Source organism: Homarus americanus, unplaced genomic scaffold (assembly GCF_018991925.1).
Source record: "Homarus americanus isolate GMGI-L3 unplaced genomic scaffold, GMGI_Hamer_2.0 scaffold25827, whole genome shotgun sequence".
NCBI classification, from domain to species: domain Eukaryota; kingdom Metazoa; phylum Arthropoda; class Malacostraca; order Decapoda; family Nephropidae; genus Homarus; species Homarus americanus.
The window spans coordinates 1,836,592-1,861,843 of NW_024738300.1; the positions used below are offsets into that span (position 1 = coordinate 1,836,592).

Genomic DNA, 25,252 nt, shown 5'->3' on the forward strand with positions numbered 1-25,252 from the left:
TATTTACAACTAATAATCCAACAATTTGCCAAAAGACATTATTCACTGGACTGTTGACACACCATCACAATCAGCTTCATTATAAAAAAAATATGTTATGTTAATGTTCTAGTTTGAGATTTTAGAAGAATAATTTTTTAATGGTAAATCACTTTTTTAAGAAATACATTTAAAATATATGGAGGTGGATGTGTTTATAATTGATGAATAAAACTGTGTACAGCAATAGTGGAGCTTGGTGGAAGGCTGCAAGGATTAACATTACATTGTCGTGTGCACTCCCAGCTTATCAGAGAAAAACTTTATGAATCTATAAAACGAGGAACATTTAGAACACAGACTGAAGAAGGACTTAGTTTTCTCACTAAGCATATTACGACGTGTGAGCAACTGTATAGCGCTTAGAGCATTTGCTTACTTGGTTACATGCGTGCATTATTGTCCTTACCCTGTTACACATTAATTGGATGGCAATGAACATAAGAATATAAGAATGGAGGAAACTACAGCGGGCCTATTGGCCCTTACTAATCAGTCCCATTTACACCCAACCCCTATTGCTCATATATCCATCCAACCTATGTTTGAAGCTATCCAGTGTACAGTATTCAAGTTAATGATGATGTTTGGTAACTTGTTCCACTCGTCCACTACTCTAATTTCAAACCAATGTTTACCTATTTCGCGCATAAATATAAATTTGTCTAATTTAAAACCATCGTTACGAGTTCGCTCCTGGTTGGACAGTTTGAGTACCTTTGTAATTTACCCTTTGTTTAGCCCCGACATCCATTTATAAACCTCTGTCATATCGCCTTTCACTCTACGTCTCTCGAGGGAGTGCAAATTAAGATACTTTAATCTGTCTCTGTACTCAAGGTTCCTTATGCCCGGGATTAGTCTTGTCATTCTCCTCTAAATTCTTTCCTGGGATTCTATATCCATTCTGTAATACGGTGACCAGATTATTGAACTGCGTAATCCAAGTGAGGTCTCACAAGCAGAAGATATAATTTTTAGGATGACCTCTCTAGTCTTGTAACTAACACTCCTTTCTATGAACCCAAGTACATTGTTAGCCTTATTTCGAGCAAATACACATTGTTTATTTGGATTTAGATTCCTACTTATCATTACTCCTAAATCTTTCTCCTATTCGGATTTCTCCTTAACATCGTTCTCATCTGATATCTGGTTTCTCTGTTTACATCTCATCGACTAAGTACTTTACATTTGTCCACATTGAATTTCAGCTGCCATTTTTCAGATCATTCGAATTTTTTTTTTTAGATCTTCCTGTAGTTTTACGGAGGCCTCATCAGATTTAATTACACGTCCTATTTTAGTATCATCAGCAAATTTACTTATGTTGCTGTCAACGCCGATACCTATTCCGTTTATGTCTATAATAAATAATAATGGTCCAAGTACTGAGCCTTGTGACGTGTGACGATACTCCAATCGGATTTCGTGCCGGTAATGCTCACTCTCTGTTTCTTGTCCTTTAACCACGCCCTAATCCATTTTAGAATATCTCCTCCAATGCCACGACCCTCAACTTTTCTTATTAGTTTTCGTGGGGACACCTGTCGAAGGCTTTGCGAAAGTCAAGATATACCAAATCATCCACTGAATCGAAAGCAGTGCAGAGGTCTTATAGCAACTATGTCTTGCGCTAGTCAGGCTGCACCTTGAGTATGCGGTTCAGTTCTGGTGCCCTTATTATAGAATGGATATCAATTCACTGGAGTCGGTGCAGCGAAGAATGACGAAAATAATTCCTGGGCTTAGAAACCTTCCATATCAAGATAGGTTAAAGAAACTAAACTTGTATTCCCTAGAAAGACGAAGAGTGCGGGGAGATATGATAGAAGTATTTAAGTGGGTGAAAGGAATCAATAAAGGCGATATAGATAAAGTTCTCATAATATCCGAGCAGGATAGGACTTGTAGCAATGGATTTAAGTTGAATAAGTTTAGGGTTAGGAGGGAAATAGTAAGAAACTGGTTCACAAATAGGGTGGTGGACGAGTGGAACAAGCTTAGCAACTTTGTAGAAGTGATGGGAAGCTGGACAGTTTTAAAAGGAGGCTAGATAGATTCATGGATGATAGAGAGTGGTAGTAACTCTCGACAGGAGCTGCCAACCTTATTTTCTTATGTTCTTCTTATGTTCTTATGTGTCTTTTCTCACCACCAGTTTGGTCGTTTTTCTTTTCACTTCCTTCCATTCACCTGAGTTTTTGTCAGACACGGACTTTCCTTGTCTCGTGTCTTCCTCCTTCATCCTCGCTATCACTTCCTTTAATTTAAAGTTTTCGTCCTTGACCTTCACTAACTCGGCTCTCAGAAGGGCACCGCCCTGCTCACAAGTAGAACTAGGATGGTTGACGTATTCCTTCCTGCACCGCCTGTCAGCATGAGTTGCTACTGTACTGGGAGCGTTATTGGGTTAATTTCCCCCCAGAAGAATGAGGAAGGCGATGCCAATGCCCAAAAAGAGAAGATAGAATGCACCTTGTAGGTGGTGCAGCCCCAAGGACATTTCTTTCCTTCCATCCTGTCGAAATTGTGTGGTAACCATTAGTAATAATACTTGTTAAGTATATATATATATATATATATATATATATATATATATATATATATATATATATATATATATATATATATATATATATATATATGTATATACATGTATATGTATATACATGTATATATATGTGTATGTATAGTATAGTGGTCTCAAAACCCCACTAAATAATATTAATCACTAGGAAATTATTAGTTAGGTCTGTTTGAGATTTTCCACATTATTAACATCAAGTAAATGAAGAGTAAATAGTACAAGAATATCTTTTGTTATAGGATCATCAAAAATTTATTTGCTTGTCTTGTAATGGAATTAAACTCATCCTCTGATAGCTGAAGCTGTATAAGAGAGTTGTAAGTCTTAGAATAAGAGATTAGATATACTTTACAACGATCATGGATGGCAAATGATAACCTGCATATAAACCTGGATCAGTCATAATGGCCTGGTATCATCAGAGCCTAATTATCACGCACATACATAAGACTCAAGATTATGTAAGAAACGGGAAACTACTCATGTCTCGTCGGGAGCAGCTAACCAACTGATTCTTATTAGTTACTCTTGAGTTCATAAGTCATGAGTGCTTCCTCCACCATACCCGTAACCGTGCTCAACGACACTGCCCCAAAATACACCATTACAGTGCTTTAAAAAGTACTCCCACGTCCAGAGTGTAAGATCAACCATCAGGGTCGTCGACCTCACACCAGGACTTGGTTAGACAAACCACATACACCCATAGTTGATGAGAGGTGAAGGTACCTAATAGAAGAATCAGCACCGATACTCGGTGGGTATACAGTATTCACTAGCACCATGGGAATTCCTGTCTCCCAGAGCCATCAATAATTCAATTCACTTATGCTGCACCCAGGAGCAGTTTTTCTCTCCCATTAACTATACGTGAGGAGGTAATCCTGGCCAGTTAAGTCAGATCACCTTACAACCTGGTGTACCTTACCCCAGTCAGAAGACAGATCTAGTTTCCCTCATTTTATGCAACAGTTCCCCATATATTGTATACAGTACACTCCTTAGCTGTGGTGTAGTGTAGTGTCAGCTTTGTGCCAATCTCAGTGGTTTTCCTACATGCTTGTGTGGCACGCATCTCTCTATATCCATGGAAGATCCGGGTGAAAACAGGTTATCCGTATGTCTGCATGCTTCAGTGTAGGACCCCGTGAATAGTCCAGTCACTAGCCTCCATGCCGTAGTTCCATTAAGCAGTCTACCACCATGTGCTGTAGCCCAGTCTACCACCACCACAACCACCAAGTCGGCTCCACTAAGACCTGGAATAATCCACCCATTAACCACTGTGGTTTCCCTTTCCCGTCCTATCTAAACAATATTTGCGATTGGATTGGACTTACTTGTGAGTAACGGTTGACATCGCCTACATCGCCAGGTGTGGCGTTCTATCTGCGCAACAGGTGAGGACACTTCTGCCTGTGGCAGATGCCAATCGCCCACAGAACTAATTTATTTTTAAAATATCTCCTGATTGTCTTTTACTTCTTTTGGGGGAAAGACTAACGCTATTCTAATATTTATTTACGTTTTTAATTCCGGACACGAATGTCCTCCGAGGTTTTCCCGTAATTGTGTTAATAACTATAATTCGTGAGTGCATGCTGACATTATTCTCATGTTTCAATTATCTAAGGATACACGTAACATATTTTCAAATGAAAAATTACTCAAGATAACTTTGTTAATATTATTGCTGGCTTTTAGCTTCGTCAACAGTGTATGAATTAATTTGACAAAATACGTTTCCTATGCCTCATGAGCTTCATCTGTTCACTTAGTTGCCGACTCCCCGCTTGGTGCTCGGCGAACAATAGCTTTATGTGTTTGTATGATATTCTGAAATTTAGAAAGAAAATTACTGATTAACAAACAGGGAAACATAAGTGGGCGACATAAGCGGGGTAGTCGGGAACTGACGCCATGAGGCCTACGAAATGTATTTTGTCAAACTAATTCATACACTGTTGATGAAGTTAAAAGCCAGCTATAATATTAACCAAAGTTATATTGGATTATTTGCCATTTGAAAAAAATAATACATGTGTCCTTAGTAAATAATTAAAATATGAGAAGAATGACATCATGCGCTTCACGAGTAACTAAAATAATTACTGGAAAGCAGTGGAAGACGTTCGTGTCCTGAATTCAAGATGTGCACAAATATTAAAATAGTGCTAGTCTTTCTCTAAAAAGAAATGAAGGACAATCAGGGAATATTTTAAGATCTAAATAGAAAGTTAAGTAGTTCCTGAGAGAGGGAGGCATGCTTGAAGGTACGAACGAGTTACTCTCTGTCTCTCGTCAGTGGCAGGTAGGGGTGTCATGATCCTCTGCGTCTATAAAATGCCTCACGTGGCCACAAAACTTGTGGGCGATGTCAACCGTACTCACAAGTAAGTTCCATTCAACTGCATACAGTGGTTAGATAGGAAGGGGAAGGGAAATCACAGTGGTTAATGGTTGGAGTATTCCAGTTCTTATTGTAGCCGACTTGGTGGTGACTGCTTGGCGGGACCAAGGTTTCCATGCTCCCGGCTGGGATTATATTGGACGTGATTCACTGGGTTCCACGCTAAAGCACGCAGCCATATGGGCAATCCTGTTTTACCCGGATCTCCCAGAATACAGACGCGTGCCACGCATGATTGTAGGAAACCGCTGAGATTGGCGTATAGACACACACTACACTACACCACAGCTAAGGAGTGTATACAATGTATGGGAAACAATCGCAAAAAGTGAGGGAAACTAAATCTCATTTCAGACTGGGGTCAAGTACACCTGGTTGCGCGGTGATTTGACATAACTGGGCAGGATTACCTCTGTCACTCTCCCTCTCGCGTACAGTAAACAGCATAAACCCTGCCCGTGAATGCAGCATGAGTGAATGAAAATATTGATGGGCTATAGGAGACAGGGATTCCCATGGTGCTAGTGAGTAGAGTACTGCTACTGAAGACCGGGTGAGTATCGGTGATGATTCTTCTACTAGGTGCCTTCATCTCTCTTCGACTATGGGTGTATGTGGTTTGTTTGGTTACAGTCCAACTCGACCCACATCCAACTCGGACCATCAAATACCAACTCGGACCATCTCGAATAACCAACTCGGACCATCTCGAATAACCAACTCGGACCATCTCGAATAACCAACTCGGACCATCTCGAATAACCAACTCGGACCACTTAGATTAACGAATTCTGACTAAAAAGTAGAAGTAAAAGTTTACACATTTTTGCATTTTATCTTATTGATATATTAGTGTACATATGTGCAAGAGGTGATATTTTTTCTTATATATATATATATATATATATGTGTATATATATATATATATATATATATATATATATATATATATATATATATATATATATATATATATATATATATATATATATATATATATATATATATATATATATATATATATATATTTTATATTTAGTTCACAATTAAGATCACTTTACCTGGAGATCTGACGACGACACCCTCACAAAATATGACGGTTGAGTGTTGTTGTCGTTGAGATTATCGGACCGTAGTCCGACACGGGCCTTTGCCTGTAGGCGGCCCGTTTGGTGGTTCCGGCTGGAGCTCCTGGAGCAGCCAGACCGGATTTGGGATTGGAGGTTGTCCTACCTGCAGATATGAAAGGATACTGTAGGTTGCAAGTGTGAGCGGACCCTCGGTCAGTGAACGCTTACCACCAACCCCCACTCTTGGACGTGATCAGTTTCGGAGTGGCGCGCCCCCCGAACTGGGGTCCGCACTTGCTGGGGGAGGATACTTCCTAAGCTATCTGGGTGGTGGGTATCGTGTGATGACCCGGAGAAGGTGGTGAATGTGGTTTGTTTGGGCTTTTCGGGTAAGAGTGGCCGCTGGTGTTGTGTTCTTCTTGGAAGTTTCGAATTCTGTTTCGGAGACTTTGTGTGACTTCGCAGTCGAGGAGATAGTGTTCCAGTGGGTTGGCCGCTGACTCCTGACAGTAGGTGCATTCCCTGACGACATTTCCGATCGTCTGCCTGGAGCACTTGTACCCTAGTCGTAGTCGATGAAGGCTAACTTGGGTTTGTCTTGGTGTTTTCTTGTCTGCGAATGGTGGTTCCTCTTTTGTAGCCGCCAAGTACCATTTGGCTCATTGGGAATCAGCGTTGAATGCGTCAAGGAAGCTCTTTTGGATGTGGAGCTTGGTTGTCTTTCTGAGGTGGTTCTTGATCTGTTGCACGCTTGCTGGAACTTGAATGTGTACGCTTCTAGAACGTGTGGCTGCCTTGGCTGCTTCGTCTGCCATGTCATTTCCCCCGATCCCAACATGACTGGGAACCCAGTGTAAGACGACTGGGTGATTTTGTCTTTGGAAGTCCTGTAGCTGTGTGAGGATCGAGGTTATGATTTGGACGTTGTCTCTTGGTTGACTGTGTTGCAGCGCCTGCATGGCCGTTTCCGAGTCCGTGTGAATTATGATGGACTTGTTGTGTTGTGTTGCAGCGTGTTGCACTCGACTGCCGGACCCGGAGCTGTGAAGACCGCCCTCTCTCTGCTGCCATTGTTGGCCAACTTTCCTGACCGGACCGTCCGCCACTGACATCGTCGACAACATCTCATGAGCGTTTTCGGCTTATCGAGCATTAGTTTGCCCTCCTAACTGGTGGTGTGAGTGACCCACACTCCAGCTGGAGAGCAGCTATAGCGTGACATTCCCGACGTGGTTTGAGCTCTTTTCCTTCTACTACTATTTTTCCTTTTTTCGCTCTGGCCTAGGGACCTGCACCCTCAAAAGTGTATTCGTCCTGCGGTCCCCCCCCCCCCTGTAACTGTTCACCTCCCTCCCAGGAGATTGTGAACACGAAAGGGGTTGGAGCAAGAACCCATCCCAGCCGAGTCTTTCCAGGAAAACCGTGATCGTGCGGGTCCACCTGGAAAGAGGGTAGCAATCCCCATCCTTACCCAATAGGCACACTTAGCTCACGTCTATAAGTGAGCAGTCACATACACTAGGAAGTAGGTTTCTCCAAACGGCGCTCCCGGAGAGAAGCTCAGTAACCACTCTACGACCACCCGGCCATCAAGTGCCTGTGGGGAGTGTTGAAATTCTTCTGCTACTTACTCAACCGGAATAGGTAGGCTCCGAACAACAGAAAAACCTCCAAAGAAGAAGAAAACACCACTTAACCACCGGTTATGGAGTGCGCACGCCCTCCTAACCGCGACTCCCGCCTGAACCGCCAACCCGACGACCCGAACCACGACAGGCTCCTCACAGAGAAAGCGAACCAGCTGCGGGCCTTCCACGAGGCCCTGAAAACCAAGAATAACGCCATCCACACCACTGCCACCGCCACCAACAACACCACCACTGCCACTGAGGACGACAACTGGACGAAGGTAGAAAACAAAAAATCGCCGACGTGCATTTTCGGGAAACGAAATCCGTCAAGCTGCCCAAAAGGCACCCATCACCACCACCAGCTCACCCCCAACGTCACTGCCAAAATTCTGGATCTCGAAAACGGACACGAAAACGACATATGCCGCCATCACAGAGATCGAAAAACTAAATCCACTGGCCAATTTCTCAGTGCGGCCCAACCAAAAGAGGGAGATGATCATTTACCCCAAAGACAAGGACTCCGCCACCACCCTCAGCACTTACCTGAAAAATACCATCACCGTTGCATCAACCAAGCTGGACCCCGCCCAGAAACTGATGAAGTCGGTAGTCCTCCGATGCCCAAAGGAGCTACCCGTCGAACCCCTGGAGAACCATCCGAAGATCCTGAAAGCCGAGAGATGCTCTCCCCCGTCCGACAAGACGGCCACCACAAAACAAGTGCTCATAACGCACTACGGTCGATCCCCCCAGCACCATAGACCTCAAAACCTGGGGGATCTACGAAATGAGGCCCTCCGTTCCGGAGCCCCTGTGGTGCTTCAGATGCCAGAAATACGGGCACCATCAGACGAGGTGCATGTACAAGGAAATCTGTGCCGTCTGCACGCAGAAGCACGGCACACATTCCTGCCTCACCAAGTTGAAGAATGAGGAAAAAATTGCCCCCAACTGTGCCAACTGTGGGGGCAACCACCACGCCTGGAACCCTGGATGCTCCGAGAGGACAAAGAGGGTCCCAGGCCCCACCAACCTTCGTGTGGGGAACCCAAAGGCCAAAACAACAAAGCCAACCTCCTCCGGTCAACACCCTCACTACGGCCACACCTCAGCCACCAAGCAGCAGACAACGCAGCAGACAAGGCACCAGAAGGAATGATACACTTATCAGACCTAGCTAAGGTACTGACAACCTTCGCGGAGGGCCTAGCCGGACTACTGGGCCACAAGATTCAGCCTACACAGCTCCACATACTCATGGGAAGCGTCCTCGGGCAAGTCGCCACAGCTCCAGCTACCACAGTGGAAGACACCATACCGGCCCCCACACGAGTGACAGCCGAGGTACACTCTACACCGGAAAAGGCCACCAGGGAACCAAAGATACCGTCAGCTCCCAGAAAGAAACTGGGCGTTTCAGTTCTCATGAATCAAACCACGGCCCAGAAGGCAAAACCACCACAGAACAAGAAGATATGAACCTGATCCAGTCGGAATCAGACCTGAACATATCAATCGAGGACCACCAGAAGTCCCCGATGAAACAGTGGTGGAAAACACTAAGGCATCAAAAACAAAAAACACCTCCTGCAAGAAGCAGCAGCCAAGGTCAAGCTTGACAATATACTACTTCAAGAAACACTCCTACAAGAACACAACTGTTTCAAATTCAGTGGCTACAAGACATACTGGAGGCATTTCACTCAGGCGTCGACAAGAGGATGCATGATCTTGGTCAAGTCGAGCATACCCTCCTCCGAGGTCATGCAGCATTTGCCATGTGGGGAAAACATTGAGACACAGGCCGTCAAAGTAACCCTCCAAGAATGGGAAATAACTGTCCGCAACATCTACAAGAACCCAAGAGGCTTACTGGAGGTGACTCAATTATTCGCTTCAGCCGCTGACCACGCCACACTCATGGGAGGGGATTTCAATGCACATCATCCCTTCCTAAGCTCGGTAAGCCCCATAAATAAAGACGGCCTACACCTATACACCACCTTTCAAGACACACACGAGATCTGCCTCCTGAACACCGGAGAGCTCACCCACATTAGGGGAGGAAGGCTGGATATAATCTTAGTCTCCAGTGCACTACAGCCTTCGGCCTCCTGGCAGCTACACCCCACGCTGACCAGCGACCACTTTGCCACCCTAACAACACTGAAGGTGAACAAACTCCCCACTCCACCCCCCCAAGATGGAGATACAATACCCAAAAGGCGGACTGGGGACTCTATAGGAAACACCTGGCTAAGTGGCGCGCCAAATCACAGCCGGCCGGTGGTGCACCCGTGGACGAGACAACCCTCCACCAACAATTGGTCGAGGCGAGCGGCAGAAGAGGCTATTCCAAAAACAAAACCCACATCAAGACAGTACAAGGATTACTGGTACTACTGTCCTAGGGTGAAAGAACTCAACCACAGAGTGAACATGGCCCGAAGAAACTACAGAAGACATCCCACGGAAACAAACAGACATCTCCTGCAAGTCATAGTCAAGGATACCAGGGAAGAGAAGGAAGAAATCAAAAGCACAAAGCTGGCTCAAGTGGTGCTCCGAACTGAACGAGCACACCTCCCTCGGCAAAATGTGGGCCCAGATCCGAAGGGCATCTGGGAAGGCAACACCACCACCACCAACCCATCCCAACCCAGAAGAGGAAGCCGAGAGACTTGCAAAACTGTTCTCTGACCGAGCAGCAACGAAAAACCTCCCGAGACATGCGGAGGAGACACAACGGCGTCTGCGACAGACCAGACTCCAGATGATCGAAGAGGCCTGCAACAGTGAAGATGACACCGACAGACCTTCAACCAGCAAGAACTCCAGAAGTCGATAAAACGAAGCAAGGACACAGCACCAGGGGCCGACAGGATAACCTACTCCATGCTTTCCCATGCCGGAGAAGCCGGGCACGAGGCCTTGCTACAAGTCATCAATGCTTCGTGGACAGCACAAAGACTTCCACCGGAATGGAAGAAGGCAGATATACAGCCCATTCCGAAGCCCAGAGAACCAGACAAACCGAACCCATCTCCCTTCTCAGCTGCATAGCGAAGACGGGAGAAAGAATGGCTCTCAACAGACTCAAGTGGAAAGTAGGCAGCCCACACCCTCACATTTTTGCTTACACCGAGAACACCGACACAGGCAACAACATCGCCGAGATACTCAGCACAGTGGACAATAAACCAGCTTTGGTGGTCTTTCCTCGACCTGGAGAAGGCCTTCGAACTCGCAAATCCACTGGCCATTATAACGACGCTCGCGAAAAAGGCGTCAAAGGAAGGTTGCTGGGGTTGATCCAGAACTACCTTACACAAATAGAGAACAAAGGACGCTTTCCGGGGGCAACATCAAGATACAGGGTCCACGAAAACGGAACCCCACAAGGAGGCATTTTCAGTCCAACGCTGTTCAATGTCCTGATGGAAAATCTAGTTAGACTACCTTTCAGAAAAACAGCCAAGCTCCTTTGCTATGCAGACGACTTACAGCTCATAGTAAGAGGAGCAAACAGACTAGTCAACACGCAACACCCACTCCAACTTATAGAAGAGGAGTGCAACAGACTTGGACTCAAGATAAATCCAGCCAAGTCGAAAGCGATGGCCATCTGCACAGACACACCAGACAAGATGCTCTCCATACAAAACACGCCGGCAGTCTGGACCAACACCCACCAGTGTCTTGGAATCTGGTTCGACCAGAAACTCACTTTCAAGCCGCAACTCGAGTATTTCAGGCACAGGTTGAAGAGCAGACACAATATAATGAGGTCGCTCACCAGCACAACCGCAGGAGCGAACATACACGTGCTCAAAGCGTACTACACGGCCGCCATCAGATCACTGGTAGATTACAGTGCTCCAGCGCTCATTGGACTGAGAGAAGACCAGATAGCTAAGGTAGAAGTTATCCAAAATAATGCTCTCAGGACCATGCTTGGATGAACCATGTAGACCAGCATTTGCAATTTGCAAATGGAAACTGAACTACCACCCCTGGCAGTACGAGTCAAGCAGGTGACAGCCGGTCTCCTCGCCAAAATCTGTAGAACAGATAAGCCCACAGCTGCCAAAACGCGAATCAGTGCCTCCCTCCACCTCCACCACAGAGTGCGAGGGGCCTCCTGGTCGCACGAGGCAAGCGAGGTCATCGGGCACCTGCAAGCAGAAACACTCGTCAAGAACATCCATGGCATACGAGACAGAGATTATGTAGGTCCACCACCATGGAGCCCTCTACCAGCCACATTCAAAATCACAGAACTAGGTGATAGCAAAGCCAACCTCCAGAAGGAGGACCTCAAAAGAATACCCCAGGAAGTCATAGCCACCGAGACACCGGCTGATGCAGCATCATACTTCACAGACGAACTGGCTCGGTGGACCCAAAACATCATAGATCCGGAGCGGCCTTCTACACCCAAGGTCAGACCCTCCTATGGAGACTTTCTAATGACTACTCCACCCTACAAACAGAGTTGGTAGCAATCTCGACGGTTGAGGATAACCTGATCACAGATCTGATGTTTACGAGTTCTATAACAATTTAAATAATGAGTTACTTAATGCACAAAGTCAGATCATACCATACATATAACTTAGACCAAATAACAATGACCCCAAATGGATAAATAGTTATTTAAAGAATAATATTGGCCGAAGGAAGGCTATAGGTTGGAGAATAAATCGTGACGTTTACCTCCGAGATTATTATAAGGTATTGGCCAGTAGGGTTTAGATAGTGATAAGAAAAGAACACGCTTCGTGTTTCAGTGAAACTCTAGTCAGCTACTTGTTTGAAGTGTGCAAGGTGGACCGAGTTAGAAATGTGTGGGCCGAGTTGGTTATTCAAGATGGGCTGAATTGGAGGTACACCGTTTGTTTACCCAAGTCCTGGTGTGAGGTCGATGACCCTAATGGTTGATCTTACACCCTGGACGTGGAGTTGTAATACATGTGGTGTAATTTTACTGTAATGGTATATTCTGGGCCAGTGTCGTCGAACACGGTTACGAGTACGGTGGAGGAAGCACGTACGGCTTATGAACTCAGGAGTAAAGTATAAGGAATCAGTTGTTGAGCCCCCCTCCTCCCCTGACAAGTCATGAGTGGTTCCTCGGTTCTCACATAAATTAGGTCTTTTGTATGTGCATGTTGATTGGGCTTTGATGATGTCAGGCCGTTATGATATTTACTGATTATTTTGTGAAGTTTCAATCCACTAAACTATTTTTATGAATATATTTGCTGAGAGGCTGCTGAGGTAAGGATCCGTCCAAGTTCGTGTTTTTTACGGGAGGAGACTGGGCTTAAACACAGAGAGGGGAGACCCTTGACCTAAGCAACTCCTTCGCTGGTGAGGTCATATCACTATTTGTTGTGACGCCCGGTGTATACAGGGACGTGCACGGGTCTTGACTATTTATTGGGTTATTGTGAGCTCATATTAGGACAAGTGTTATATTTTCCTATACTGATAATATGGATGGCTTCACAGGAAACCATATCACAAGTTTGGTGATATGGGTTCCTGTGCATTGTTGTGTTTTTCACACTAAGGCTCGACCCAATTAAGGTAATAACCTCTGTTTGTTTTAGTTTCTTCTGATTTTAGTTTTGTACGTAGGTCTCCCGTCATTTTTATTGGTTTTAAATTATAATTCTCTTTTAAAAATTTGCAGAAGGAAAATTTTACAATAATGTTTCGTTTCTCTTGTATATAACCTGTAATTTTGTTTGTTTTCTCGGCTCAGATGATGGAAAATGATTTTCCCAAAACGTAAGTGATGAAAGAAACCCAACTTAGTCAAGATGTTTGTGTTTTCCCTGGTTCTCCCCTTCATTGTGAAACTAAGCTTTCCTTGTAACTAGTCTCATTCACCTGTGTCATATCCCCGAGGAATTCCTGAATTACCAAGTGTGCAGCAGCCCTGTTCTCCTTCACACGCATGGCTATCACCTCCTTAGTCCAGTGGTTTATAACTCCTGCATCTTCCAATCGAAACATCAGCTGACTAAAACGTCGATAGAATGGTGCACCTTTCCTAGAAAATTGAAGTACAACTTTTTAAGTTAGCATTAAATAGTGCACATAACATATAACAGTAATATACATTATTAGAATCTTAACACGAAGGCGATGTTTTTATTCCCTCATCTTAATGAATAATACATGCGACTCACCTAAAGCCCCACCCAAATGCAGCCATTATGGAGATGCCCTGCTTACTGATATAGAAGGGCGTGTTGCCACGGTCATCAGTGTAGTAGGAAGCTATGACGATGGAGAGGTAATTCTCCCAGTCAATTAAAGAGTAGCCGCCAGCTTTTACTTTCTGCAGCCCCTCCTCAGCCGATACTTTCTGCAAAATATAAACTTCTTTGGAACCTTATATTACACAACAGTTGATAATATATCTTCATATACAATGATAGCCTATAAGGGTGGACTTATCGGAAAAGGAGGTAAGATTTTCAGTGTTCACTTCCAGATATTGTGTTCTGAAAAATTCGTGAATAATTGCTCGTGAATGTATTCAGTGATTTATATGCACTGGTGTGTGACATGTGTATGGTAATAGTAAATCCTCTCATACAATAAACGTGCAATTATGTGACAAAGGCTAACCTCCATATGCTTAAATATCGTCTGTACGACTGGGTCGGTGTGCTTTGAGAAATAATCATAGGGTACGCCTTTAAGTAGCCAGGGCTCAGTGCCCCACTTCCAGTTGTTTAGCTTCACTAGGTCCTCGAAGCTTTCTATGGGCACCGTCTTACCCTGGACTGTCAAGTGAGCGATCAATGATGAACGGAAGCCCGTGGTGATGACCAGACAGAACACCAGCCACCAACCCACCAACAGCTATGAATACAGTGAAGATTATGGAAAGAGATTTACATTATTACAAGAACTTTCATGTAGTGTGTTGATATTAAGTTGATCACATAATCATTATTAAGGCAATTGCTTACTGAAGGTGATGGCCAGATGAGCCACCACACCCTTAAGAGCTACACGTACAGGATAAATAATCACATAATGTTCTTGTGATCAATTTCACGTTATGCTTAAGAAACGAGTAAATTAAGGACATTATATAATTAATAGATGAATGTTAATGCGTACATAATTTGGGATATATGCATGGGAGGGTTATGATAGTAGGGTGATGACGCTGTCATCTGTACCTTGAGTGTGGACTGGGGTGTATACTTTCAATATATATATATATATATATATATATATATATATATATATATATATATATATATATATATATATATATATATATATATATATATATATATATATATATATATGTTTGTGTGTGTATGACTTCTGTTTTTTTAATTATGCTTGACCATAAACGGCCAAGTACATAATTTTAATAAATAAATAAAAATTTTCGTAGAAACCTAGCCTAACCTTAACTAACTTGCTTTAGTTGTTTACTTATACTTTGGCTGTCTTATAATGGTAAATGACGTCTTAAATACAAAAAAATTCTTGTTTGCCGAAAGCTTCAGTTATGTTATTAAGGCTCATTCGGCTATTCTCCCTAATTAGTGCGAAATATAATGTATTACTCGTCCTGAGTCGCTGACAGAAGGGTTGGGAGGCGGCTGCTCCAGGAGGGCCCCCCAGCCGTACAGGAGGGCAGTACTGAACTTAACGCCTCGACCTCTTACCACCCACTGCCATGCTCTCTGCATCAGCCACATGAGTACCCCCCACGCTACCACGCTTGCCAGCAGTGCCCCCCACAGTTCTCCTGGAATGAAGAAGATTATGATTACTAATAGAGTTATATAGTTACAGTCAATAGAATTCTTAGTACGCAAATCTCAGAGACATCGAAACGGATTGTTTACTACCAAGATCCTAATACCTTAGTAAAGATGGTATTGGTTTAGTGAAATACCAAAAGGAAAATTATTTTTACATTTAAATTTCGTATGTGTTTTGTTATAACATTCAAATTAAAGCTTTCATCAACTGTTAATCTTCTTAAAAACTAAGAAAATCGTACAAAAACAATTTTAAAAAATCAAATTGTGAAACAAATCACCGAGTTGTATTAGTTTGTTGTTTGACCTTACCTTCTGGCACAAAGTTTTCCGAATAGCAGTCATGACGAAATATTGACTCGTAGTTCCATTTCTGCTATCAACTTCGTCTTCTTGATATGAACACCATAAATTCCCGCTTTGCACAATTATACTTATACACTAGTTAGAAGAGGGTTGGTGTCATTGTGTGAAAAAATGGAAAACGTCTATGTGACATACAACCAAAGTTTAGGCAGATATTCTAAATTAAGTGCCTGTCGTAACAAGCTACCGTAAGTGTTCTTGATCAGATGATATTAATCTTAAGACAGTGTTAGCGGTAGGAGTATATGGAAACTGCATATGTAAAGCGATCAGATGTATACAGCGATCAGCTCCATATTAAATTTTAAATTTTCAAAATTTTCTAAATATGCAAATTACTGATTAAAGTATTCATCATATAATAAATTTACATCACTCTTATTATTGTCATTAAAGAAGATGATTATTTTGCTCGGGAGAGCCAGCTTGATGCACTATAATACAGCAAAGGTGTAACATCTGCTTCCATATCTTTATACAACTTTACAAAGAACCTTTCTCTATATGGACTATTTTTTCATATATTTAATTCTGACATCTTAAGAGTTCTAACTGTTCATTTTCTTCCGTCCTTAAGATTTTAGTCTGACCATCTGGTGGTATATGATAAGTGTTCTCATATTGTCATCTATTGTATGTTGTACAAACCTTCAAAAGGTCTTATTAATGAGAGATGTTGAGGCAGCAGCGAAGGCTTCAGAGACGTCACAGTCATCGGGTCTGAGGGATATCCCCTCAGGTAATCTACAACTTTCAGGCGTTCTGGTGTAGGACCAGCTATGGTGCAGAAGTCCGTCTCTTCTCGTTGAAGCTGACCAATCATACCGTTGAAAGTTCCGTTCTTCTCAAGACCCCAAGTAAGTTCAGGCTCAGCCCGATGTTCGAAACTGTTTTGTAGTAAATGCGAAAGGAGTAAAAGAAGTCCCATTTATCTTATGAGACTTATTTGCAAGGAAACTGCCTGTGTGTGTGTGTGTGTGTGTGTGTGTGTGTGTGTGTGTGTGTGTGTGTGTGTGTGTGTGTGCGTGTGTCGCCTATCACAACACCGGTCTCGCCCAAACTTATCCCAAAAGACACAGAGCTGGACAACAGAGATATTGCTATGCTTAGCTTTTTAAGTAGGGTAGACATCAGTTAAAACTGCGCGAGATAATCTTTAAGTGTTCACAATTGTGCATTAAACAATCCTGGAAGAAAGGGCAGAGGAAACGCCAAATTAAATCTACCTTATTTACATTTCTTAAAAATGTTTGTCGTCTAAGTATTAATATTTTTGTAATACTTCCCTTATATTCCTACTTTTATTGTACTAGCAGAACCATTATATCATATATTGTCATGAAGATAGAGAGAAATAACCAATGCAATAATTATATATTTGCCGTCATGACATGATATTGACAGTTTCTGTCCTCTAGTTTCACCTTAATGTTGTATTGCTTCCCTCCCTTATCGTATCAATGTATATCAACTCCACTGTAAAATATGTATATATTTATAATATAAATGTAAAAAATAATAGAATAGAATAAAGAAAAACCAAGTGATAATAGTGGTAATATTCTGCTATGTTCTTACTAACACCATGTTATGTGTACTATTCCAGATGATACTAAATGGTACATAATACTTCTTTGAGATAAATATACAGTATAAATCAGGGGCCAGAGCTCCGGCTCTCAATTGGCTCAGCCATGTCAATAGTGTTATTATTATCGACTCTGTATCTGTATTTTTCTGGCTAAATAAACTGATTCAGTATCAATATCAATGAAATGGTACAAGACATTAAAAAGTGCACTTATTATCTAATTGGAAGGTCAGCATAAACACCACTGACTTCCACCAAGCATTCACTAGGAAAGGATCACAAACTTGAACCACACAGTAGCTAACAGGAGGGAGGAGAGAGAGGGACTTGACGTGTTGTTGGGTGGGAGGGTTAGGGGGTTGGAAGTACATTGGAGGTTTTGGGAGGGAGGCAGGGGAGGGGTGTATGTATATTATGTATGCTGGATTATATATTATGTATGTATATTATGTATGTGCTCCATTTATGTATTATTTATTCAGCCTAGCTAGCAGCGTGTGGCAATGTTATTACCATATCCCACATGCTTAATTAATGTGCCTGGCGACGTATGGAAGCTGCTAATGTATCACTTGCCATACGTCGTCTATAGCAGTTGACAAGGAGCCTAGCTGAGGAGAGCACTACTCCCCTTTGTGTACATACTCTTATCCAGTAAACCGAACCTACAAAACTATACAGGTGTTTGTGTTCTCTCCTGTATATAGAACTTATTATTCAGAACCTAACATGGCGCAGTGCGTAGTTTTACTGGATTATTACGAGTGATAGTGCAAGTTTGTGGAAAGCTGGCTTATGGACTCCTTCCCTGTGTCAACCAACCGCCAACCGCCACCCGTCCTCGAAGAATTTAGCAACTTTGAGCAGTGTCAGTGACAGTGATTTTCTGTGAAGTGCTTAGTGCATTGTGTGTTTCGTGCCATTCATGTGCGACCTTGTTTTAAAGGATTCCCAAGGTATACGGCATGTTCTGGGCATTTGTGGGGAGTAGAGTTCAGCGCACCCTTCTCTGCCCGTTTCCAGAGGGTGACTGAGCTCCTCGCTGTCTCCAACCCCCCCTCACAGCGCCGCCTCCACCCCCCCTCACAGCTGAGGCGAGACGCTCTGCCTGCCCGGGACACACACACACACATACATGTACTAACACTTGCTGACCGCGCGGCTTTCTTATATATATTTTATATATATAACCTACTTATCTGTGTATTTAATTAATTTTTTTGTCTGAAATCTTGTTGATACGACGGGCTGACAGGTCAACACTGATTTAAGACACAGTACACAGATGAAGTAGTTATGTCTCATGCCTTACGTAGCCGTGGACCCAGCGTCTGGATGAGTCAAGCGGATGATAGTCCCCCAGAGATGGATGACCAGGCCGGCCACGACGCTCCAGCCCCCACAACATCGCGCAGTCCTTCACCTCAATATTCAGCGTTGTCTCCAGAGATAATTGCTTTACTGAAGTTTATGAGAGATGAGAGACGCGAGGATGAAGCTCACAGACGTTTGGCGGATGAGCACAGAAGGCAAGCAGAGGCAGAACGAGACCACCAACGGAGATTGGAAGACAGTGCACGGTTTGAAGCCTTGATATCTCGCCTCACTGTTAACCAAGCCCCTGGCTCTAACACTGCCTCGGTACTGACTGGTTCAGATACCTCATCCATGCTTCCTTCACGCCCCCCAGCCCCACCTAAAGCAGCAGCTCAAACACCGCCCATCTTGAAGCCTGATGTGAATTTCCAGACTTTTCGTGAATGGCGGCGACGGTGGACTGACTATTCTACAATGGTGGATCTCCAGAGTTTGTCACAGCCTAAACAACTCATCCAGCTGCGTATGTGCCTGTCCTTGGAAGTTCAGCGTGTCTTAGAACATACGTTGCAGGTACCCCCAACCTCTTCGCTGTCTGTAGAGGAGGTACTGGACGTTCTACAACGGCACATCAAAGGACAGCAGAATGAAGCTCTGCGCAGGACGGAATTGTTTAGCTGCAAACAGATGGAGGGTGAGTCTTTTGATGCCTTTTATGTACGTCTTAAGAGAGCCTCGGAAGAGGTAGATATATGTCTAGGCCACCACCAGCAGTGCGAGGAGACCCAGTTGAAGCAGGTGATCCTGATGGGTGTTAAGGACGAGGAACTTGTCCAACGCCTCACCTCCCTCGACTCTTCCTCTTCTCTTCAGGATGTGTTGACGATATGTCGCTCCCATGAGGCTGCCAGGTGTGCCACCTCTGCCATCCGTGCTCCCCCTACAGCTGTACGCGCTGTTTCCTGGTACAAGAAGGACAAGAAGTCTGCTCCTACGCCTTCGCCCACCACGTCCACGCCCGGTTCATTTTGCAACAACTGTGGTAAGCAGCACGGAACGCAGGTGTGTCCAGCTGCTGAGTCTACCTGCAACAGTTGTGACCGTAAGGGCCACTGGTCACTCACAGTATGGTGCCCAGCCAAACGCGTCCAGTGCAATGTGTGCGGTCGCCTGGGCCACTATGACAAGTGTTGCCCTTCCAACAAACCCAAGGGACAGCGTCGGCGGAAGCTTCAGCGCCCTTCCACCAGAGAGGGCCGCCCACAGTCTTCCCATCAGAAGCATGACGACCCTGGACAACGCTCGAGCCATATTAGGAATGTGTGCTCCCCCCCGCGTCCCAGGACCAAAGTCCCCCAGTACATCAGTGTCATTGTGACCTACGGCGGTGTGTCATCCCGTCTTCAGATGTTGCCTGACACCGGCGCTGATGCTACAGTCATCGGTCCCCAGCATTTGCAATGCTTGGGGCTCTCTCCAAGTGATCTAGGACCGCCCCCAAGGATCTCCGCTTTATGGCAGATGGTTCACAGATGACCCCGGCCCTGGGTTCACTCCAAGCACAAGTCACCTTTGGCAGCAGGTCGTGTCAAGCCTGGATTGATGTGCATAACGGTGTCCCGACTCCTTTGCTGTCCTACAGACATTGTTAAGAGTTGGCCATCATCTCCCAGGACTTCCCCAAACCTATTCTTGAGGTAAAACACGCCAACAGGGTGCAAAAAGGGAGCAGCAACGACCCTGCTGCCGCCCTACCCCTGCCTCTTGCCAGTGACACCTCTCCTTCGGATGCTCGGAAGTACTTCCTGAAGGAATTCAGCGACGTTCTGGTGACCAAGTCCGCTCTAGAATCCAAGCCTCTCAAGAAGATGGTAGGTCCCCCCATGAGGATCCACCTGAGGGACGACGCGAAGCCCTTCGCTATTTACACCCCTCGACTGGTTCCCCTGGCCTTCCGCGAGGCGGTCAAAAACGAGCTGGACTCCATGGCCGCCCAAGAAATTATTGCACCAACCGGCGATGACCCGTCTCCATGGTGTCACCCGATGGTTGTCGTCGCAAAACCTAAAGGTGGTGTTCGGATCACCACTGACCTCTCCAAGCTCAACAGCCAGGTGTCTCGTCCTGCCCACCCTTCTCCCACGCCCTTTGCAGCTATACGCAGTGTGAACCCGAAGGCGCGCTTCTTCACGACGATGGACGCCCTGTGTGGATACTGGCAGATAGAGCTTGCCGAAGAAGACCGACCACTCACAACTTTCATCACCCCGCATGGACGTTACAGTTATTGCCGTGGCCCCATGGGATTCGCCGCTACAGGAGACGCTTTCTGTCTTCGAGGTGATATGGCTCTACAAGGTCTGGCAAACTGCGTGAAAGTGGTCGACGACATACTCGTGTACGACGAGGATTATATGGATCACCTCTGCCGTATCTACGAGGTACTCAACAGGTGCCGGAAGCACGGCATTACCCTAAATGCCGACAAGTTTGTTCTGGCCAGCTCTTCAGTTGACTTTTGTGGGTACACCCTCTCAGGGAATGGTATCGCAGCTGACCCGGAAAAGGTCCGCGCCATCACGGATTTTCCCACCCCTGCTAACCTGACCGACTTGAGGTCCTTCATCGGTCTCGTCAACCAGTTAGCAGAGTTTTCGTCGGACATCTCCGCAGCTGCTCAACCACTTCGCCCCCTGATGAGCCCCAAGAGGACATTCCTGTGGACCCCCGACCACGACAAGGCCTTCCAGCAAGTGAAACAGGCCCTGTCTCGTCCACCTGTCCTCGCCACGTTTGACCCAGCCTTGCCGACAGTTCTGCAGACAGATGCCTCACGCTTGTATGGCGTGGGATACGCCCTACTGCAGGATCATGGTGGAGGGCAGTTCCGGCTCGTCCAGTGTGGCTCGCGTTTCCTCTCTGACACTGAGACGCGCTACGCCACTATTGAGTTGGAGCTGTTGGCTGTGGTTTGGGCGATGTCCAAGTGCAGGTTTTACCTCATAGGCCTGCAACACTTTCACCTAGTGACCGACCATCGCCCGCTTGTCCCGATCCTCAACCACTACACGCTAGACGCCGTTGAGAACCCTCGCCTCCAGCGTCTGAAAGAGAAGCTCTCGGCGTACATCTTCACAGCAGTGTGGCGTGCTGGTAAGGAGCTCTGCATCCCTGATGCCTTATCCCGCTCTCCTGTCAGCCGCCCTACTCCAGAAGACCATGTGCTCGACGCCGACCTCGCTCTTTCCGTCAGGACTGTGGTCACTCTCCATGCCGTCCAATCCCTTCGTTCGGACCTGTCACCAGATGACGACAAGGCAATGGAGGACCTTCGAACAGCGGCCCGAGATGACCCTTCCTACGTCCGACTTGTCGAGTGTGTGAGGAATGGATTTCCTAGCAACCGCTACGATCTTCACAACACCCTGCTCCCGTATTGGAAACTCCGCGATGAACTCTACTGCGACGGAGACCTTGTTCTGTACGGAGCACGTGTAGTTGTCCCTGCTGCATCACGTCCCCACGTCTTGGCTCGCCTTCACGACAGTCACCGTGGAGCTGAGGCCACCAAACGACGTGCACGACAGACTGTGTTCTGGCCCGGCATCAACTCCGACATCTCCAATGTTGTCCGTGCGTGTGAGCCCTGCCAAGTATTACAACCCAGCCAGCAGCAGGAACCCTTCATGAGTGACGACAACCCCACCCGCCCCTTTGAGTCTGTGTCGGCCGACTTTTTCTGTGTGTCAGGAAAGTCCTTCCTTGTTATCGTCGACCGTCTCTCTGGTTGGCCGGTTGTCATCAAGTGCGGTAATGACACGACGTCTGCCGCCACCATCAGCAAGTTCCGCCACTACTTCCGTGACGTGGGCGTTCCTGTACGCCTGCGAACCGACGGAGGGCCTCAGTTCACAAGCCGGGACTTTGCTGTGTTCCTTGACCGATGGGGAGTCCGGCATGTGTTGTCATCGCCCCATTACCCGCAGTCCAACGGCCACGCTGAGGCTGCTGTCAAATCCCTGAAGCACCTCATCCTTAAGGTGGCCCCTTCTGGGAACATTGACTGCGAGGCCTTCGACCGGGGTCTTCTTGAACTCCGCAACACACCTAACTACACCGGACGCTCCCCTGCCCAGGTTTTGTATGGACGCCCCCTTCGTTCTTGTGTCCCTGCTCACCCTCAATCCTTCTCCAAGGAGTGGCAGGCCAAGACAGAGGATTGTGATCGCCGAGCCGCCGAACGTGTTCAGGACGTCGTCGCCCGCTACAACGACCACGCCCGTTCTCTCCCCAGGTTGAGTGTCGGCACCCAAGTCCGTGTTCAGGACCCGACCTCCCTACGTTGGGACAAAGTAGGTGTAGTCATGGGCCTCGGCAGGTCACGGGACTACCAGGTGCGGTTACCCAGTGGTCGTGTGTGGTGGAGGAACCGCCGTTTTCTCTGCCCCGTAACAATGCCTTCTGCTGGCCCCGCCACCAGTGTCGAGTCCCATACCCTTCCCAGTGATGAAGTCCCTCGACGCTCAGAACGGATCCAAAAGAAAAGGTCCGCTCAAGACTTTGCTATGAGCGTATAGGGGGGAGGGAGGTGGATGTATATTATGTATGCTGGATTATATATTATGTATGTATATTATGTATGTGCTCCATTTATGTATTATTTATTCAGCCTAGCTAGCAGCGTGTGGCAATGTTATTACCATATCCCACATGCTTAATTAATGTGCCTGGCGACGTATGGAAGCTGCTAATGTATCACTTGCCATACGTCGTCTATAGCAGTTGACAAGGAGCCTAGCTGAGGAGAGCACTACTCCCCTTTGTGTACATACTCTTATCCAGTAAACCGAACCTACAAAACTATACAGGTGTTTGTGTTCTCTCCTGTATATAGAACTTATTATTCAGAACCTAACAAGGGGTCTTAGGAGGAGGTAAATGAGGGGGAAACTTGAAGGAACGTCGGAGTGTAAATGTATCTGGGCTCAACTGGATATGCCGTATTTTACAATCCTTTGTTGATCTTTTGTACTACTAATTTAAATTCTAGCTCTCATGCCTTTGACTTTTCTCTACAGTAGGTCATGTTTTGTCGTTGCAGTCACTAGTATTTCAAGAAAGAGGTGACGACCTCGTTGCTTTAATAAAGGTGGGAGGAAAAACAGCAGGAAGGGAGAGGCCAAGGATAATGTCCGTTAGTCACTCACTTTTTTTTTTTAGGAATTCAATCCTTTGTTTTATTTTGCTGTTGTATTGCTTTGAGGTTGTTAGTTGTATCTTGGCATTGGTGTTGGGTTGTTTAGTCGTGTTCTGCTGGATCTGAACCACGAGTGTTCTCTCACTCTTCTTTCCATTTCATTATCGAGCCAGTGAGTTACAGCTTCTAACTCTTCTACTTGTTCCCACGTTCTATTAACTTTATTGTACATGTCTAGATTTAGTGCCTCGATATTGGCTCTCTTATGCAGTTCTTCGCTTGTTATCCTTTGTTCATATCTGATGTTATATATAAGTTGTAGACATTTATTTTGTATTGTTTGTAAGTTCTTGATTCTTGTGTCACTGAATACGGGTAGCTTATTATTTATTTTATTAGTGTCGAATACAGTTTCAGTTTGTTTTTTATATTCAGGTTATTGAATACCTATTTTTTTTAAATTTGCACCGTATTTTTTTTTTTACGGGGAATAGCCCACCCGGGCACAGGTCATCGACCCACAACGGGGTCTGGGGGGCGAAACAATAAGAGTAAAATGATACCGGAAAACCAGCTTTTTGAAGTGAGACAGATTGTATGAGCATGGAAACACAGAAGAAGGCAGAGCATTCCACAGTTTGGCTGTGTGAGGAAAGAAGGAGGTACTATAACGGGATATTCTAGTGTGACCGACATCCACAGAGAAACGGTGGGCACCGCGGGCAAGACGTGTGTTACGAGCCCACTGCCTTGCCGGCAGCACACAGGATGTCAAATCCACCGAACATTGCCCGTTAAAGTACCTGTAAAACAGCGAGAGTGAAGCAACATTGTGGTGAAGAGAAAGGGAAAAGAGATTATATATCAACTAAAGGAGGAGAGTTAATAAGACGAGATGCCTTTGATTCCAACCTATCTAATAGCTGGACAGAAGAAGAGCCACCCCAGATAAAGAGAGCAGTACTCCAAGTTAGGACTTTTTCTTTACTGTAATGAAGCTTTGGTATCCGGGTTTTGTATCTTGAGTCCTAATATGGGACTTTCATTGGCGTATAGGTATATTTCTTCATCCATGATGATTGGTTCGACCTTTTGTTTGGCAATTGGTAGGATTTTAAATTTGTTAATATTTGTTTTGATCAACCATTTTCTTTCATAATCATTTATGTTCTTTTTTGAATGCGCTGTATGGAGTGCCATCATTGCCTTTTGACTTCCCAGGGTATTATG

General features: G+C 45.3%; 1 protein-coding gene across 1 annotated transcript in view; it reads right to left on the minus strand.

Moving 5' to 3' along the window:
• Positions 1–2,142: 2,142 nt before the first annotated feature.
• The window catches only part of LOC121873912 (glutamate receptor ionotropic, delta-2-like), a 36,889-nt gene continuing 13,779 nt past the window's right edge, over positions 2,143–25,252 (minus strand). The window contains exons 5-10 of the mRNA XM_042377790.1: positions 16,566–16,804; positions 15,351–15,535; positions 14,389–14,625; positions 13,944–14,122; positions 13,642–13,804; positions 2,143–2,560 (exon numbers count right to left, since the gene is read on the minus strand). Of these exons, the coding sequence (XP_042233724.1) occupies positions 2,453–2,560; positions 13,642–13,804; positions 13,944–14,122; positions 14,389–14,625; positions 15,351–15,535; positions 16,566–16,804 (1,111 nt within the window). The 3' untranslated portion in view covers positions 2,143–2,452. The remainder of the gene's footprint in view (positions 2,561–13,641; positions 13,805–13,943; positions 14,123–14,388; positions 14,626–15,350; positions 15,536–16,565; positions 16,805–25,252) is intronic.